This window comes from Chinchilla lanigera, unplaced genomic scaffold, assembly GCF_000276665.1.
Source record: "Chinchilla lanigera isolate Chin_1 unplaced genomic scaffold, ChiLan1.0 scaffold00085, whole genome shotgun sequence".
Lineage (NCBI taxonomy): Eukaryota > Metazoa > Chordata > Mammalia > Rodentia > Chinchillidae > Chinchilla > Chinchilla lanigera.
In genome coordinates, this window is record NW_004955486.1 from 1,971,111 (window position 1) to 1,990,561 (window position 19,451).

The 19,451-nt window shown below is 59.0% G+C and overlaps 1 protein-coding gene across 1 annotated transcript in view; it reads right to left on the minus strand.

Moving 5' to 3' along the window:
* The window catches only part of Plod1 (procollagen-lysine, 2-oxoglutarate 5-dioxygenase 1), a gene marked incomplete at its 5' end in the record, with an annotated part of 22,791 nt that extends 3,340 nt beyond the window's left edge, over positions 1-19,451 (minus strand). Inside the window, 18 exon segments of the mRNA XM_005403978.2 lie at positions 517-663; positions 2,087-2,191; positions 2,546-2,611; positions 3,205-3,318; positions 3,765-3,906; positions 4,319-4,444; positions 4,745-4,849; positions 6,442-6,563; positions 8,265-8,396; positions 8,938-9,039; positions 9,500-9,597; positions 10,605-10,668; positions 11,228-11,340; positions 12,479-12,642; positions 13,047-13,180; positions 13,756-13,847; positions 17,792-17,839; positions 19,322-19,451. Coding sequence (XP_005404035.1) covers positions 517-663; positions 2,087-2,191; positions 2,546-2,611; positions 3,205-3,318; positions 3,765-3,906; positions 4,319-4,444; positions 4,745-4,849; positions 6,442-6,563; positions 8,265-8,396; positions 8,938-9,039; positions 9,500-9,597; positions 10,605-10,668; positions 11,228-11,340; positions 12,479-12,642; positions 13,047-13,180; positions 13,756-13,847; positions 17,792-17,839; positions 19,322-19,397 — 1,950 coding nt within the window.

Here is a 19,451-nt window from a genome sequence, read left to right on the forward strand (position 1 = left end):
AAAAAGATAAATATCAGTAATCCTAGCACTCAGGAGGCTGAGGTAGGAGGATCACCGCAAGTTCAAGGCCAGCCTGCGCTACACAGCGAGACCCTGTCTCAAAAAAAAAAAAGAGAAAGATATCAGGAAACAGTGAACTAGAGCTATGGAAATGAGAACGAGACCAAGAGACGGAGCGGGGAGGGGAGGAGGGGAAGTAAAGGAATGAAGGTGTGTTATGGACGTGGTCCAACTCCCCACGATGAGTGTAATCATTGAATACTGCAAACACGGACTCAAGCGTTTTTTAAAAACTAGAAGAAAAGGGTGAGGTCAGGGACAAAGGAAGCGTCCTCCTGAGAGCCTAGTGCAGCCCAAGGTCCCGCCTCTCCACACCCTGCCCAATGGAGGGCAGAACCCACTTCTTCTTGGGAGCCCTGTGTCCAGTGTGTCCCCAAAGCTGGGCTGGCTTCCGGGCCCCCACCCCTCCCAGATACCCCACGCCGCCCCAGTTCAGGCTGCACCCCCGGACCCCACCCTGGTGTAGTAGCCGGGGTACAGCTTCTCTGTCACGGGGGCGATGTACTCCACCAAGAACTTGTGCCACTCCCGCTCGAAGCTGATCTGGTTCATGTGGATGTCGATGGTCGGCACATTTTCATAGCCACCCTGGATGCGGTTGTCCTGGAAGTGAGCACAGTGAGGGCTAAGACTGCACCCAGACTCCTGCGCTGGTACACGGGCTCTGCCTCGTAGGACCCCAAGCTGGGCATAGGATGGGACTGCGTGACACTGGGAGGTCCTGGGGCAGAGGCGCAGATGTAACTGGCCCCTGTCAGTTAGCTGACCTTAAATTAATCAAGGGAGGTTAGCCTAGGCTCAGGACGCAGCCCGCCACAGACGTTAAAGAAGGGTCTGGGAGAGAAAGACCACGTGTTACACGGGCACAGAAGAGGCCAGCTGCCCTATGTATCCCGCTGCAGGGAAAGGAATCCTGCCAGGAACCACAAGAGCTCAGAAAGGGACCCCAAGCCTCAGATGGGACACCAACCTCAGCTGCCCCGTGACATGGCTTTGTGAGAGGATCAGAGGACCCAGCCAAGCCATGCCTGGATCCCTGACCCACGGAAACTGGGATATATAAATAGGTGTTGTAGCTGGGCTTCACAACGCAGACCTGTAATCCCAGCACTCTGGGAAGCTGAGGCAGGAAGATCGCAAGTTCAAGCCCAGCCTGAGCAACTTAGCAAGACCCTGTCTCAAAAAAAACAACAAACTGGGAAGATAGCTCAGTTTGAGAGCCCTGGGTTCAGTCTCCAGCACTGGAAAATAAATAGGTGTTGTGTTAAGCCACTAAGCTTATGGTCACTTGTCACACAGCAGAAAGGCACAATTAGCCCAGGCACTGGGGTCCGTGGCTGGCCCAGTCACTGGAGCATCAGGGTTAGCCAGAGCTCAGAATGCCCAAGCTAACCCAGGGACTAGGCTCTGGAGATGGCCCAGCCACCAAAGCAAGTGGACTACACAGGTAACCAGAAGCCAGGCCTGGTGGCACACACCTGCAATCCCAGGTACTCAGGAGGCTGAGGCAGGAGGATGAGAAATGTGAAGCCAGGAAGACCATGAATAATGGTCTAATGAATAAATGATGTAGCCTGGCAGTGGAGCCCTTGCCTAGCACAAATAAGCCCCTGGGTTCCGTCCCCAGCATCAGGAGGGTTAAAAAAAAAGGAAGCCTGCACCTCCCACGATGAGCTTCCTGCTTCTGGTAACACACAGCCTCTCAATGCAGCAAGCCCCCCACATCCAGTGTCTGCTGAACTTGGACCTGAGGTCACGTGTCCATTCCACGCACAGGATCAGGGGCAGAAAGCCAGACCACGCTAACAGTAACCCGGAACCGAATACCTAGCAACTTGGCTAAGGCAGCTGAAAGCTACAACGTGGCAGTGGCTGTGTAAGGACCAACACTATCTCATTTCTCAATCCTTCTCTTCGTGACTGCCTGTGGGCACCCCTGCCAGCATCCAGCCAAGCGTCCCAGGGAGACTGGCACACAGCCAGGGGAGAGCCCACAAAGAGGACACCCGTGTCAGGATGGCCCTACCTTGTTATCACCCAGAGACCACTGGCCAAAGTGCTCCATCTCCTGCACCAGCTCGTCACAGGCCGTCTCCGTGAAGATGGGAAACCAGTAGACATCGGGGCAAGGCTGGGGAGAGTGGGGACTCAGGCTCAAGATCCAGGGTGACCCAACACCTGCCCTGGGATGCAGAACCCGCCACAGGGCCCCTGTGTGTGCCGTTTCTCACTCCTGGCCCAGGGGACCACAGGCCACAGCTGGGATCTCATCTGGGGACACTTCCCTCTGCAGGCTCCGGGCAGAAAGTGCCAACTGAGGGAGAGGGTCATCCTGCCACCCACACCTCTGGCTGCAGCACTGCCAGGGCAGACAGAAAGGGGGTGCTCCCAGGGCCCGCACTGTCAGTCCCCCACCGCCCCCTCCCGCCGCAGCAGGTAGGGGATGTGAGCTCCCAGTTTTGTTCCTGGGCCCCGCCGTCCTTACCGTCTCCACCAGCTTCCCCGCCAGGGCCTTGGTGTAGTTCTCGTGGATGTACTTCTCCTTCCAGTCCTGCAGGGAGCAACAGCGGTGGGGCTCGCCACGTGTCCACCCACAGAAGGCTCCCCCGAGGGTCTCCTTCCCGCAGCCCCTCGGGATGACAGTGGACGTGTGCACCCAGGGCAGGTGGCTACGCGCCCATGTCGGCCAAGTGTGCCCACGGGAGGTGGCTCCTGCACACATGTGCGCATGCGTGCATCTGTGTCTACGCAGCTGTGTGCAGGTACAGTGCGTACAAATGCCCGTGTCAGCCACAAGCTCCCGATACCTAGAATCACTGTCACAACTGTCCCCTCTGATCATCATGACACCCTCAGGGCAAGACAGGCTGGGAGGGTACAACCATTAGAGCAAAGATGACAGAGGCCCCAAAAGTTGAGAGGCTCAACTAAGTCCCGGCTCCTCCAGGCAGATCTGGGCCACAAGCCAGGGCCTCTGACACCCGGCCACTCCTCCATTAGATGGCGCTGTCCCAAATCCTGTGCCAGCTACTGAGTCCCAGAGGAGTAGAAAGGGGGAGGCAGGTGCTCTGAGGGCCAGGGAGGCGCCTCTGGGCCCAGGATCACAGGAGTCCCTTCCTTCCCTGCCCACCCACTGGGCCTCACCTCGGGGTTGCTGAAGACCTCCCAGAGGTCGTTGTGGAGGTGGGTGGTCTGGTAGCTGTCCAGGGACAACAGGTGGCCAAAGCTGTGCCGATTGGTCAGGAACATGAACACCTCCTGGGGAGAACACGCCCGATGGGAGAGGGGCTCCCTACCGTGTCCTCCTGCACACCCCGGGGCAGAGTCAGGCTGCTGCACCCGCCTGGATGTGTTCATGAGATTAGCAACCAATAAGCATGCGTTGCCTGTGTCCCCAGCACCTGGCCCAGCCCCAACCCTGGGGATTAACCAAGAAGACTTCTTGGAGGGCAGGAGGGAATTAAAGAATGAATACATAAAAGAAAAGGACTGTGAGCTGGGCATGGTGGCATATGCCTGTGATCCCAGCACTGGAGAGGCTGAGGCAGGAAGACTGCCACAACTTTGAAGCCAGACTGGGCTACACAGTGAGTTCAAGGCCAGCCTGAACTACATAGCTAGACCGCCGCTGCCTCAAAAAAAACAAAATAAGAAGGTCCCAGGCCTAAGATGACAGGGTGGTCCACCTCCCCGCATCCTCTGACCTGCTGCCGGACGTTGGCACAGAAAGCCATGTCAGGGTCCAGCCTCCTGTGGTGGAACAGGTCTGTGCGGTGCAGCTCCGCCCGAAGGATGCTGCCCTTGATCAGGTAGACGTTGGAGATGTACGGCACGTTCCAGACGCCGCTGGGGAGGGAAGAGGAAGGGGTCGATGGAGAGCAGGGAGGAGTCACAGGCTGAAAGTCTGGCTCGAGGACCAAAGGGGAGGGGGCCAAGGCTGAGACAGCATGATAGAGTGATCCACAGCCCCTACTCCGGGCGCACGAGCCCAGGACAATGCCAGGAAGTCCTTCTGCGTGTCTGACTGCTTGAGGTTCTACAGCAATTTTTCTGCTTTGTTTTGGATTTTGAGACAGGGACTCACGCTGTAGTTCAGGCTGGCCTCCAAGCCACAGCAATCGTCCTGCCTCAGCCTACTGAATGCTAAGATTACAGGCGTGACTCTTAGCACACCCAGCACACTTGCAATTTGAGGGCAGCTGGGACAGGCGTGCCTGGGCCGAAGGAGTTGGAAGTGGCGTGCCATGCGGGTACTCACACACGGCGCCCTTGCACGATGTCCACGTAGTCCTCGGAGCGAGCGTAGTAGCCGTCGGCACTCAGCGCCCCCCAGAAGTTTGACCACAGCCTCCCGTGGCGCGTCATGAGCGGGGCAATGACGTTCCTGAGGAAGGGGTGCTTCAGTGGGAACAGGAGGCAGACCTGACCGGGGACGGGGACCAGAAGGGGCCCCTATGCCCTGCATGGGGCGGGGGATTCTACACACTTTGCTGGGGCAGGATCACGGCCTGGCGAGGTGCTGGTTCCTCCCTCCCATGGGGCAGACAGTGACAGATGGGGGGAGGTGCCACCCTCTACCAGGCTGGGGACCCACAACCCAGGCCACGGAGGAGGAGAGGGGCAAGGGGCTCCCTGCCCTGGCCAGTGCCCAGCGGTGCCAGGTCCACAGCCTCCCACGGCTCACTTGTTCTGCTCGATCAACAGCCTCAGGCTGTCAGGCTCAGTCAGGGCCACGTCGGCGTCCACGCTGAAGTAGTAGGTGCAGGAGTGGTCCTGCCGGCAAAGGTCTCTGCAAGGAGGAAGGGGAGAGGCCGACTATCCGGGGCTGCAGCGACGGGACCAGCCACTTGCAAGGTCCCTCCCAAAGCTGAGACCCACACCTGCACTACTGTGCTCTCAGGGCGAAGGCCGGGGCTTGTGATAGTCCCGGGGAAGCACAGCTCTTCAGACAGGCCTGACACTCCAGGGTGGGGGAGCTCGTGCCTGCCTGGAGGACAATTTGGTAATATATACCAAAAGCCTTAAAAATGAGGTTTGGGCCAGGCATGGTGGTGCATGCCTGTAAGTCCCAGCACTCTGGGAGGCTGAGGCAGGAGGATCCTAAGTTTGAGCCCAATTTAGTAAGACTATCTCAAAAAAAATACAAATAAAAGGGTTGCAGATATTGCTCAGTTCAAAAGCCCTGGGTTCAATCCACAGGCTGAAAAAAAAAAAGGGGGGGGTGTGGTATAGCTCAGCGGTGAAGCCCTTGCTTAGTATGCGCAAGACCCTGGGTTCTATCCCCAGCACCACCACAACCACCATAACGGAAGTGTGTCCTTTTTATTCACTTGGCCCAGCGCTTAGCAAACGATGGTCCCTGACCCAAATCTTCCCACTACCTGTTTCTTGTTTGTTTTTGGTTTTGGCTTTTGGTTTTTGGAGACAGAGTCTGGCTATGTAGCCTAGGCTGGCCTCGAACTCATGTCATCAGGTCCAGCCCCTGATTTTGTAACTACTCATGGGCTAAGAATAGTTTTCTCTTTTTGAATGACTGGGGGGGAAAATCCAAAGAATATATGAAAATTATAAGGATGTCAAATGTCATTGTCTATAAATACAACCTTGCTGGAGCACAGCCACACTCATGCATTACGTGCTCTGACGCCACTTCTGGGTCACAAGGGCAGAGTCCGAGAAGCCCATTCCTATGTCATGTTACCCCTAGTCCTTCATAGGAAGTTGCCCAGCCTCTGATCTCAGCTAATTCTTCCACAGTCAACGCAAATTATTTGTGTCATTACCTTTTTTTTGGTGTTTTGTTCTTGCTATGTACCCAGACTGGCCTTGAACTCACTATGTACCCCAGGCTGGCCTTGAACTTACTTTGATCCTCCTGCCTCAGCCTCCTGAGTGCTGGGATTATAGACGTGCACCACCACACCCGGCTAATTTGTTCTTCTATTAAAAGTAAAACACGCCAGGCATGGCGGCACATGCAGAAGCTGAAGCAGGAGGATCACCATGAGTTCCAGGCAGCAAGTTCAGGGCTGGCCTAAACTACATAGTGAGACCCTGTTTCACAAAACCAAATAGTAATAAATAATAATGATAATAATACCGGTGATGATGATAATAATAATAACAGAAAAACTCAGTCTGTCTATGTCTAGGCCTCTGGCCGTTCCATTCTTGAATTTGCTTCCTGAACCCAAAAGATGCTGCTCAGCCTGCCTAGGACTAGAGGCAGGCAGGGCAGAGACCACATCCTCACCTGACAGCTGGGGGCCCTGGGGCCCAGAGAGGGGCCTATGACCTCCTGCAGCCCAGCCTGCTGCTGCCGCCGTCACAGCCCATCCGCCCCCGCCACTGGCAACGAGGAGGACCCAGCCCACAACTCACGCGCCTGTGTTCCTGGCATTGGCGTTCGCCATCCGCACCTCGGGGCCCGCCAGCTTCACCGACTCGTACTGGCTGCCATGCTCGGCCAGGAACTGCTCCACCTGTGCCTTGTGGTGCTGCTCCTGGGGGCGGTGGCAGGGTGAGGACCAGGGAACAGGGCCCACCCTGGCACCCCAGCACCCTCTGGCACTGCTGGGCGGCTCCTTCCATCTCTGCCACATCCCTGGCCATCTGCATGCCTGTCCAGACTTCTGCCCGGAGGGCCCACCCCTGGTACCACGTGACCCTTGACTTCGATTTGGTGACCAAGAGCCCCCACTTGAGGCCCCCAGTGTGGGGGTGTGGGCAGACCAGGGCCTCTAGACCCAAACTCAGGGTTCAGACTGACCTTGGCTAGGAGGAGCTTGTGACCCTGGACTGGCCCCTTCACCTGTCTCCACTTCTGTTCTCTCCCTTGTAAAATGAGAGGACAGCCACACCTCCCCCCTGGCTCACAGCAAGCAGACATCGAGTCAGCTGCAGTCCTCAGAGGCCGCCTGTGACATTTCTCTTTCTACACAAAGTCCCTATTCGTGGCTGCATGGCTTGCTGTCTGCAGGGAGGGCCTACGTCCTGTTTTTTTTTGGTCTTTTTGAGACAGTGTCTCGCTATGTAGTTCAGGCTGGCCTTGAACTCGCAACAATCCTCCTGCCTCAGCCTCCCGGGGGCGGGGATTATAGGCATATGCCACCACACCCAGCTCTAGTTAGCACAATGCACAGGTGGAATGAGTGTTGGTGACCTAGGTAGGGAGCTGAGGTGTCCCTGGGGTGAGGGGCACACTGTCTCAGAAAAAAGAGCTGGGTGTGGTGGCACATGCCCATCATCCCAGCACTCTAGGAGGCTGAGGCAGGAGGATTGCAAGTGTGAGGCCAGCCTGGGCAACTTAGTGACTTAGAGAGATCCTGTCTCAAAATAAAAAATAAGAAAAGGGCTGGGCACCTAGCTCAATGAAAAGGCCTGGGTTCAATCCTCAGTGCTGAAAAAACAAAAGGTTGTAGGGGGCAGCTACAGACAGGGCAGCTGAAAGACTTTCAGGAAGACAGAGCTTTGCACACAGGTAGGCTCTGAAGAGTGCGCTGGCATCGCAGCTGAACAAACAGTAGAGAGGGGCCGAGAGGGAGGCGATATGGCTGGAAGGAGGAGCGGGAGGGCTGATCTAGGCCGCTCCCCACAAAGCAGCGGCCTCGGGACTTTCCCTGATTCCCCAAAAAGTACTGAAGGAAAACCAAACCAAACCCCGCATCAGCCTGACTGGCCACCAGGAGCTCTTCTATGCATGCCACTGACCAACCTGGTCAACTCTTGCAGCAGTTCTATGTGGCTGCCACTATTATCCTCTACCCAATTTTTTTTTGAGCAGGGCAGGACGGGGAATGCAACCCAGGGCCTCACCTATGCTAGCAGGTGCTCTGTGACTGAGCTACATCTTCTGCCCCTTTCATCTCTGGACTCTGGTTTTCACCGGGTGCCCAGACTAACTCGAAGTCCCCCTGCCTCAGCTTCCCACTACTGCACCCATCATTATCTCAGAAAACAGAAGCACAGCGAGGTAGGGGAGTGTATCCAAGGTCACACAGTCAATAAAAGTGGTGCCACTGGGATTCAAGCCCAGCCAGTCTGACTCCAGAGCCAATCTTGTCCTTTGGGGTCATGGCCCACCGCCCACGCCCACTGGGCCCAGACAAGACTGGATGAGTCAGATCCTTAGAGGCCTCAGGCCACCTCAGGAAGCTGGTCCTGCCGCAGGCCACCAGAGGACACAAAGAGTGTCCAGCACTCACGTGGTTGTGAATGAAAAGCCGCATCTTACTCCGGGGATAGTGGAGGCGCAGGAGCCGCTGGAAGAACAGGGACAGGAATGGCGTGGGCTGCTCTATGAACACGCCGACCAGGACCGTGGGCAGAGCTTCATCCTGCATGGGGGAGGAGCCACAAGAGTCCAGCAGTGTCCAGCTGTGCACTGTCGCCCAGCCTTAGCGTGCTCGGGGGAGCAGAGCCACAAGCAAAAGTATGTGCCACAGCCAACAATGGCAACTCCTGCACTTGGGAGGCTGAGGCAGGAGGATGGCAGGTTCGAAGCCATGCTGTACTACACAGGAGACCCCGTCTCAAAAGAAACTAACAAACAAAAAACATGTGCTCTGGTGGACAGGAGCCTGGGCCTGGGAGCGCTCAGCAGCAGGGGCAGGGACGAGCCAGGCTCAGAGCCAGGCCTGGTGGACAGCACGCAGAGGACAGAGCCTCGTGGACTGAGGAGCAACAGGAGGAGAAGGCGGAACGCAGGCATCTGGAGGGAAGCCAGCGGCTGTGTGGTCCGAGAAGGCTGCCAGGAGAGGGCAGGAGGTGGCGAAGGAACAGAAGCTCAGACAGCAGGCGTCTATTCCAGGCATCCCCCGATGGGGAGCGCCCCGCCCCCGCCCCCGCCCCCCGCACAGGCCTGGCCGGCAGCCTCACCGCCATGCTCTTGAGGCTGCGCAGGCCTTCGTCACACACGGTGCAGCCCGTCTCGAAGGTCCAGAAGCGCGGGATGTAGTTGCCCAGGTAGTTCAGCTGCAGCTGTCAGGAGACGCGGACGGAGCTGGAGGAGAGCCAGGCCAGCCGCCCTGTCCCCAAGCCCTACCTCCCCGCGCCCAGGGTGCGGTGCGTCCAGCTCTCTCCCACCCTGAGTAGTCGTGGGGAGAGCAGCGCGCTGCCCTGAGGAGGCCGGAGGGAAGAGGCGGCACTGCAGCGCTTCTTCCTCTTTGGATCTCCCGGGCACTTGTAAAATGCAGGTTCCTGGGTCCCTACCCTGACACAGGGCCCTGGGATGAGGGTGTGCAGATGGCTCTGGCAGCCCAGCCTAGGCACCGAGGGGGACAGCAATCTCTTCTGCATCCTGCTGCCCAGGAGGGAGGGATGAGGCCCCCGCGCACACAGCAGGGAGGGAGAGAAGACGGGACTCACAGGGAAGGATGACCGTGAGGGCTGAGCTGAGCTCTGCCTCCTACCCAGCTCTCCCCACGGCAGGGCCTCCTACCTTGGTGGGCCCATTGCCATGGATCAGGACCGGAAGAGTGTCGTAGGCCAGGTTCCTAGCTCTCACGTGGCCCATTTCAAACTTGAGCACAACCTCGTCTGGGGGTCAGAAAGCACAGCCTGTCCACATCTGCCCAGTGGTCAGGCCTGGGGGCTGGCAGGTGGGGGCAGGGCACACTTTTGGGCAAGGCGCTTCCCCTCCCTGGCCTCAGTTTCACCATCCATAAAATGGGCACAATCCCTTCTTCATCCCCACCAAGCCAAATGCATATGTTGGAGCCAGAGGTGGTGGTGGGAGGGGACCAAAGATGCAGGCCATCCCAGCTTCCAGCATGCACAGTAGCACCAAGACGCCTGGCATAGAGGGCCCCACAGCAGGGTCCCCACACCCCTGCTCTGACCCTCGGAGTCTGCACAGAACAGACAGGAAGCTGCCAACCGCAGTAGACACACAGGGGCTTCCTGAGAGGACGCTGGGGACGGAGGCCTTTTGTGGTGGGTGACCACAAGGATGGACCCTGTAAGGTCCGGAAATGCCCGGGTAGGGACCTGGACACTACTTCTCTGCCCAAGTTCATGAGCCCCCCGGAAACCACGGGGAGAAGGTGCAATGGTTCTTTACTGGGAGAGGACCACTAGTTTTCATCCGAAGGACTCTGGTCTGGTAGGATTCCCAGCGTGTGTGTGTGTGTGTGTGTGTGTGTGTGTGTGTGTGTGTGTGTTTGAGGTCACCCAGCAAGATCTACAGCCAAGCACCATGATCACCAGCCACAGACATAAGGCCCCGCCTAAGGCTTGAAGGGCCAGCAACACCAAGCACCAGCCACTCTTCTTCCCATCAACTCCCTGCCAACTCAGGCCCTGCCCCTGCCCCAGCCCAGGAAACCTCCCCTGGAGGAGGGGAGGGCCCCTTCTGTAAGGAGAGGGCCCCATCTGTAGAGCGGGGGCCCATCAATAAGGACAGCCTGCAGAGCAAGGGCCCAGTACCTGCTCCGTGCATCCCCCCACCCCAAGCTGTCCCCTTTCCCTGCTGCCCAAGAGAGGCCTGGTCCTCCCCACCCCACAACCCAGCTCCCATCCCTCCTCTCCTCGGGGGCACCGCTCACCCAAGGCTCCGTCCAGGTTCTGGAAGATGCGGCAGCGGTGGTCCAGGGAGATATTAATCTGCTCCTGTGGAGACGACGGCACGGGGCTGCAGCGTGTGAGGACGGGTCTCGGCGGACGGGGCTCCCCACACAGCAGTGCGGAGGGCCTGTGCCCACGCTCGCTCAGCTTGTCACAGCAGGGCAGCAAACCCCCGGGGTTCCCTGGTCTAGTGGCTCTGCTCAGAGAGCCAGGAAACCCCAGATCTGGAAGGAATCTAGCAGCTGGTTCAACCACACCAACCACCACAATGACGACCACAATGGTAACTTTACAAACACTTGATTAGCATTCTCCTGCATGCCAGCCGCCGCTGTATGTTCCTGTGACCCTCGCAGCACCCCTACGAGAAAGCAACCTCACTACTGCTTTTATTCCAAGAACCCAATCGCTCTGGCTGAGACCCGATGAATCCGACCTCACACTCGCAGCCTCCAGGACTGGGAGTTGGTTTTTCATAGCCTGTGTACAGTATGTCAACAGACCAACACAAGCCAGGGGACTGTCCCCGGTGCAGCCTGGCCAGCGGGATCCAGAGTCAGGACCCCCCAACCCCCTGTCTCTCGGCCCACCCGCCTCCTCTTACCCGCTTCTCTGGGTCCAAGAAGATCTTGGTGTAAAAGAGCTGGTCGCTGTCGCTGTCCTGGCCCTGCCACTCGGCCACCAGCTTGCTGAGGTTGGGGGCATAGCCAATGAAGCCTGCAGAGAGGTGCCAGGGATGACGCCAAGACAGACACTTAGCTTCCGGTCTCTGAGTCAGGGGTCCCCTCCCTCCCATTCACCTCCCACGCCTTCACCCACAAAGCCTGCCTCCTCCCAGAAGTCTTCCTAGATTGAGGGAATGTGGGATGCAAGCCAGTTAACATCTCCGGCTGGAGGATTCCCAGGATCAAAGGCACACTCTAAACTGTACCTGCTTGGTCCAGAGACTGGACCAGGGGGCCCTGGGGAGTGGAGAGGGCGAGGTCCAGGCTTGGTGCCCCTTTTATTCAGTGATCTGGGAAACACGGCCCAGAGAACAGGAGAGGCCGGCCAAGCACACTCTGGGCCTGACCCCCGGGAGGTGGAAAAGCCCACAGGCTTCCTGGCCAGTGCAGACCGCAAGAGGCAAAGGGAGGAGAAACAGCACATCTTGAGCCCAGGCCAAGGCCAAGGCCAGACCATCTGGACTGTGGTCACTCTGAGCCAGGGAGACAGTGGCTGCCGGACAGATCTCCCTTCCTCTTCGAGCAGTGGGAACTCACTGAGCCATGAGTGTAGAGTTGCATCCTTTTGTTTGTTTTTGTTTTTGAGACACTGTAGTCCAAGCCAGCCTTGAAGTTGCTGTGTAGCCCAGGCTGGCCTTAAACTTGCAATCCTCCTGCCTCAGCCTCCCTGGTATTGGGATTATAGACATGCCCACCACATCCAGTAATCTGCGCCCTTTTAAAGACTCCCCTGGCTGCTGGGTGGAGGACAGATCCTAATGGGAAGAGGGTGGAGCCTGGCAAAGCAATTAGAAGTCTACAAAGGTTAAGAGCTGGGTGAGGTGGTGAGTGTAGGCCTTCAAGGGCAGACTGGAGAGCTCTTTAGGAAGGCAGGGTCACATGACTCATGACGGACAGGAGGTGAGAGAGGCCAAGGGCGGGTGGGTGACCCCGTGTTTTGTCTGTGTCTGGGAGGCTGCTGAATGGGATGAGGATGAATGACTCATCCAAAGGGGAGTACGCTTGAGGCTGAAAACTCTGGAGCTCAGTCCAAGGAGCTCTGCGTGACGCCCTGAGATACACCTGACTGTCAGGAAAGGGGGACCCTCCCGAAGGGGGCGCCAGGCCCCATGCCCGGGGGAGCCTCTCACCTCCAGAGCCCAGGAACCTCTTGCCGTCGGAGACTGCTGGGTACTTGGCCTCCAGCCTGCGGTCAGGGTAGATGAGGTCCTCCGCCGAGAAGACTACGCGGCTCCTCGCCTGCCGGAACTTCTTCAAGAGCTCCCGGGGCCCCGAGGCGAACACCACGTCATAGCTGCGGCCAGAGCGGGGAGAGGTACCTCGGGGCCCCGCGACAGGGGCACAGCAGGCCCCCAGCAGGAGGGAACACGGATGGAGGCGCCCCACAGCCCCCTCCGCCCACGACATCTGGGCCACCATCTGGGAAAAGGATCTGCCCAGGGTCTCCAGGGCAGCCTGCTAAGCCTCCGCCCCTGGGCCGCGATGTTGCCTGTAACCTGGTCCTTGGCACACGCGGCTCGGCTCTGCGCAGCCCGCGTGTCACCCCCTCTCGTCTTTGCCCCAAGAGTGGAGTGGAGTGGGCTACACTGGATGGTCTTGTCTTATTCAGGGGTTCACGGATCCCTCAACATCAGACAACCTTAGCTCGAGTGACCCTCCCTATCCTGACGCCCACAGGCCCCGCTCAGGGCCACCCACCTGTCTGTGAAGAGGATGACCAGGTCCTCCTTGTCTGCGTGCTTCTCCAGCGCCTTCTTCAGCAGCCGGACCTTCTGTCCTCCACCCGCCGTCGTCCCCCTCTCCACGTCCCAGTCCTCCCCCAGGCCCAGCGCCTGCACAGGACGGCCACTTAACACCAGCCGCAGCGGGAAAGTACCTTCCAGCCAACTGTCACCTGCCTGCTGGGCAGTGGGCACACTACTTGGCTGGTACCTCTGCAACCTGCTGCAGGGAAACCGCTCTGCAGGTGTGAGTCGGACCCGGTTCCCAGTGACCATGCCTGGCCAATCACAGTGTCCTCCCCCCCAAGCCACATCCCAGTATGTTGCTCTGGGCAACCCTGGATCCAGCTTCGCCTGAAGCAGCCCTCATTTGCATAAACTATACTGCCTTCTTCCAGGCTTCTGGCAAGTTGTGTAGACAGACACTGTCGGTCTTGTCCACAACTCCATCCCCAGGGCCCAACATCACACCCACAAAGGTGCATGCAGAGGACACGGCGGAGCCCATGATCCTCTCGGTCACCTCCCAGAACAGCCTCACGCCCTACCCTTGCTTGTCCTCTCTCACGCTTATCCTTCAGGGTTCCCCAAACCACCCTGGAGCCCCAAGTCTGTCTTGGGGCCCCTGGCGGCATAAGAAGGGGGACACCAGCGCCGTAGGCTCCTCCTCCCCCAGAAGCCCTCACCTGGACCTTGTAGTTGAAAAACTGTGCTGAGCGCTTGAAGCGGCGGAAGCCCTCAGTCTCCTTCGTGGCCACGGTGAGGACCAAAAGGTTGTCTGCAGGCAGAGGGGGACGAGGTGAGTGGGACTCAATGCCAAGAAGGTGGGCAGCGGTGGTCACTGCCCCAAGTAACCTGTCAAATCCCGGCAGGAAGTGTCTTCATGCCGGCCCATTGCAGATGGGGCCCAGCCTGGCTGGAAGATTCTTCAGCGCGTTCACGGCAGAGCTGGGACAGAGCCGGGTCTCCTGGATCCCCTGTGGGGCGCCTTCCACCTGGCCATTAGCCCACGTGTCAAGCAGCAGCCACAGGAGAGGTGACCGTACCGGCCCTGTGGGACCGAGGTCCCGGCTTTGGGCTCAGGCCTCAAATGGGGCCCAGTAAAGAATGGCTCTGAGCGCCCCTCAAGGCTCTCTCTGGTCAGTGCTGGACACAGTGTAGGGGCAGCAAATACAAAGCCCGGAGGCCAGTACCCTCTGCACCTGTGCCCAGGGCAGACATGCCCAATACACCCTGCAGTCCCCCTAACCGAACTGCACCAGCCCAAGACTCTCCCAGTGCCAAGGGAAACTGGCTTGAGGTCTCTCCACTGCTCCCCTCCTGACCTTCACCCTGACCTTCACCTCTGCAATGGCGCTTGCTGGACAATTCCTGAGAGCGCAGCGCTCTATGACTCAGTTTCCCCCTTGGAAAGTAGAAATTGTAACAGCACCAACCGCCTGCTGGGCTGGTTACGCGAGCCCAGCATATACTGCGCTGACTGGAAAGCCCAGCACATGCTGAGAGCCGCCGCTGGTACTGACTGGTGAGAGGAGAATGCCTTGCCTGGCACTCAAGGCCTCCAGCTGGCAGACTCTGTAATCCCTCCTCTAGCCAGGGGCTATGCCCTGGGCTCCTTCTGCGTCCCCTTTCTCTAATAGTCTTGCAGCTCCCAGGACAATGACACTCCTCCACCACCTCTCAAGCCTGCTCAGATGTCTGCCTTCTCCAGCCGGGCAGGCAGGACCCGCTTTGGGGCACTCATTATGGTTTCTCCGCGTGAATCCCTGTCCCTCAGCAGCCAGGCCAAAAGCAGGCGGGTAGGGCCCCTCCCTCCACCACAGGAAGTCTGGAGTCGCACCAGAAAGACAAAGGGGACCGGCTGGCCAGGGCTGGCAGATGCTGAGGTGCAGGCTGCCGGCCCCAGGGCTGGGGGCTGGCGGGTGCCAGACGGCTGGCAGCGACTGGCAGGAACCAGTTGGGGTGGGTGGGGCCGAAGCAGGAGGGGTGGGTGCTTCAGACAGGTGCAGAGAGTAGGGGTCCCGCCACCTTAGCCACAGGGCAGAGGGGGGCTGCTCACAGTGGGAAGGGCCCCCCTAACTCCTGCTTTGATGGTTAAGTGTTCCCCAGGTAAGAAGCACAGCGACCAGCTCTGAGGCCCAAAGAGGCTGCTGGGGACCGGAAGAGTGTCACATTTCATGGGTGGAAAAAGCCAGTGTGTGTGTGTGTGTGTGTGTGTGTGTGAGAGAGAGAGAGAGAGAGAGAGAGAGAGAGAGAGAGAGAGGGAGGAATATTCTGGATTCTCGCCAGGAACAGGCTCCCAACTGGGCAGCAGGGGAGGGGGACAGGGAGCCATGATGTGTCTCAGGCTCCTGCTTTTAACTAAGTAACAGCGGCGAACCTTTCACTGTGTGGGCCGCACGCCGTCCTAAGCAATGTAGACACGGACCCCACTCCGCATTAGGCTCAGGGGTGGCGTGTAAGTTGCCCCAGGGAGCCAGGAAGCGGCAGCACCAGGGAGTGGACACGAGCAGCCCAGCTCCCGAGTGGCCTCCTAACCTGACTGTGGGCACTGTCTGGGTTTGGCACGGCCCCGGCCATCTGTAGCAGGGCACTGTCTCTGTCCAAGGAAACCGTCTGGCTGGGTGTAGGGAAGTTCCCCAGCCACGCCAGGCCCTGCCTACACGCCCGACATCCTCCTCCTCAGCCTGCCCCGTCCCCGTTTCCCTGTGTGCTACAAAGCGCCACCCTGGGGCCCTAACAAATCCCAGTCCCCCAGGCCGCGCAGTGGTCACGGGCCTGGCTAAGGATCCTATGATTCTTCCCTATCAGCCACACAGCAGCATCACACGGGAGGTTTGACATCCAGATTCCCAGGCCCTGGGGCCCCAGGTGCACCAGCTCTGTAGCAGACCACATTTGGGAACACTAGGCAAGCCACCCCCGGCTCCTGTGACGCTGGCTCAGATGCAGGGGTGGGGAGGCGATTCCAGCAAGAGCTCAAAGCACACCCTCTCCAGGGGACCTGACACCAACCCTTAACACTTCCAGAAAATCACCCTGTCACTCAGCTGTCCCCACAGCCTTGGCCCCTCTGCAATGCCTCCTCCTTCCCTAGGGAGACCCTCAGTCCACCTCCGCCAGGAAGCCCTCCTTTCTCTCATCTCTGTGGCCGGTCCCTTGGCTGGTCAACAGTTGAGGCACCGGTGCAAACCTCTTCCTTCTCCCTTTGCCGCACCAGCGCCTCATCTATCTCCCCCGCCCCACCTCCCTGGCTGGGACCCAGGGTGACTAGGGCCCAGTATGGTCTGTCTGACCTCAAGGAGCAAGGCAGGAAGCTGATTTTAAGTGATGGTGATGTTTACATTTACCCTCTACATGGGAGGTGATTTTTTTTTTTTTTTATATTGTTGGGGCTTTTTGTTTTTTTAAGACAGGCTCTTGGCATGTAGTTCTGGCTGGCTTTGAATTGACTATGTAGCCCAGGCTGGCCTGGAACTCATGCAGTCCTCCTGCCTCAGCCTCCCAAGTGCTGGGATCATAGGCGTGTGCCACTACACCTGGCTGCAGGTATCCTTGTGTACCCCTTGTCAAGACCATGGAGTGAGAGGGGAAAGAGCAGGGGGCATTCCCATCACGCAGGCCCTGAACCTCACTGTCTTTCTGCCTGAGAGCCTGACATACCAGAGTGCCACTGACCAGCGGCTGCAGACCTCTCTCGGGCTTCCCAAGGTGAGCACCCTAGGTAGGCGCTCGGGGAAGGCTTTTCTGATCCACCTCCCATCCAGCCACAGCTCTGGGCAACGCGCAATGTGAGCATTCAGCACCAGGGCCTGCTCTCTGTTTACTCGGCCACTGCTCTGGGTTCAGGACAAGCCCACGTGGAGCCTGGCACCAGAGAACTCAGCCCCCCTCATCTGCTGCCCACCCTGGCACACCAACCCAGCTGTGACTGGGCCAGTGGAGATAAATGCGAAAGTGCAGAGCGGGGTGGTAAGGAAAGACGGTTGGGCCCAGTGTGATGTTGCACACCTGTAATCTCATCACTCAGGAGGCTGAAGCAGGAGGATTGCAAGTTTAAGCCCAGCCTGTGCTACATAGCGGAGACCCCTGTCTTCACCTCCCTGTGCCTCAGTTTCCTCATCTATATTAAGAGACCCAAGTGGATAATAACAGCGTCTTCCTCCAAGGACATGAGGATTCAATGAGAGAGGTCGGCAAAGCGCAGGCAGGCTGCCCAGGAGGAAGCCTCCAGCACAGAACCTCTGGGGTCCTCAGGAGATGATGGAGCCACCAGCCCTGACCGACTAGGCCCCCTGGATGCCCCTCTTCCCCAGCAGCACTAGCCCAGCCCAGAAAGGCTCCGGCTCAGGCCACACACCAGGCTACTCACTAAGGAGGGAAGGTGCGAAGTCCCCTCCCACTGCGCTCCCAATATCAGGCCCTGGGTTTGATCCACAGCATGGGAAAAAAAGTCTACATAGGGCAAGGGAAGCGAAGCGGCCTCCTGTCGGCACCCTACGTCCTGCACGTCCTCCTGCTGGCCACCAGGTACCCCAGTGACCTCAGCCACATCCTGGATCCTGCCCTCCCGAAACAGGAAGGCCTCGGCGGCGGCGAGGGTTGGCGGCGAGGGTTGGCGGCGAGGGTTGGCTCGTATCCATTCTGCCCTCCTCCTCCTGTCCCCCGCTGGGATCAGGAAGTAGGAAGCCTCAGCGGCATACTGTCCCACCTTGCACTCACCTCTCTGGGCTTCATCGTGGGCAGCTGCAGTTTCTCTCCTGGTATGGTCTGGGTGGAGGGGGCCCATCAGCAGAAGCGGGGAAAGCGAGGCCCAGAAAAAAACAGAGGCTATTATAGGGCTGCTGGCTGCTGGCCAGGAAGCGGACCAGGCCGGTGCAGGCCCTTTGCACAGGCTGCCAGCAGCCCCGTGCTCAGCATCTTCCACACTCCCTTCTCTGACCCACCTTAGTGCCAGGCTGGGGACTCCATGAGGGGAGGAAATGCGCTCGGAGAGGCTCGTGAATGGCCCAGGCAGTGAGCCGCGCTCTCACGGTCTTGGCATCCTCTAGCACTCTAGGACTGAGCTGTGATGGCCCCAGTGTGCAGGCTGGGACTCACTCTAACCCTAGTGGAGTTATTAAGCACAATGGGTCCGCCATCGGGAAGATGAGGCCTCGGGCGCAACCAAGGAGGTAACCCAGACACAGTGATTTCCATCTCTTCCCCAGCCCAACCCAACGCCCCGGCTGCCAGGCTCTCCAGAATGGTGGGTCGAGTGGAGCGGGGTGCCGTGGAAAGTACGGCCAGCTTGGAATAGCTTTGCCAGGGCGGTCATCTCCCTCCACCTCCCTGGGCCCTTGGGTGCCGGTGGGCAGCCCTGGAGCTGGTCCAGGCCAGGAAGGGGCTGGGAGGAGAGAAGCCTCACTCAGACACCCACTCCGCCTTGGAGAAGTACAAGGAGCACAAGACTGGGAGTCCTGCAGAACGGAGACTTTTTTGTCGGGGGGAGGGGGGGCTTTTTCCGGTACCAGGAATTGAACTCACGACCTTGTGTTTTTGCCAAGCAGGCGCTGTGCCGCTGAGCTAAATCCCCAGCCCCCGAGGCCAGTGACTTCACAGCCAGACCACCCTGGGCAGCTGCTTCCTGTCTGAGGGGCAGTCTCCCCACATGTGAACTGGAGAGAAGACCCTTGTGGCAGGGGCTTCGCAGAGGCAGAGTGAAAGCTCCCACTACTCTGCATCCTTTCCTCCCCACCATATCCCAAGGCCCTGCGCCCCTGCAGCGGTGAGGCCCAGTAGAGAGGGAACCAGACACACCGCGGGTGGGGGAATCCTGTTCCAAGGCTCAGGCTCCCCGCAACCCCGGAGAGTGAATCAACTCTCACCTCAGGTGGCCAGGCTGGAAAGCGGGAATAAGGGAAGGCAACCGCTTCCAGAGTAGCGATGGCACTTAGCTGACCTCTGGTCGCTGAAAGCAGTCCACAGAGAGTGGCCAAAGCCAGCGCTGACCCTTAACACCCGCAGCGCTCTATTATGAGTCCCTCCCGCGCTGAACGGGACTTCCATGTCACTCACTCTCTCTTGCTGCACGAATGTGGGAACCGCAGCCCCAAGAGGGGAAGTGATTTCAACGAGTCGCCAGGAGTAGGAGGACCAGTGGCCGGAACCCAGCACCCCTCAGCCCCAGCCCAGGCCTCCGGGACCCACAGATCTTCAGCGAGGCCGCCCGGGACCGGACCCCGCGAGCCTCCCGCCCCGCCGCGCGCTCACCCTCCGGCTTGGCGTCGCCTTTCGCGTCCGCCAGGAGCAGCCAGCCCAGCGGGGCCAGGAGCAGCAGGGGTCGCATGGCCCGGGTCTGCCGACGATCAGCCGACGCGGCGGCGCTCTCTGGACTGGAAAC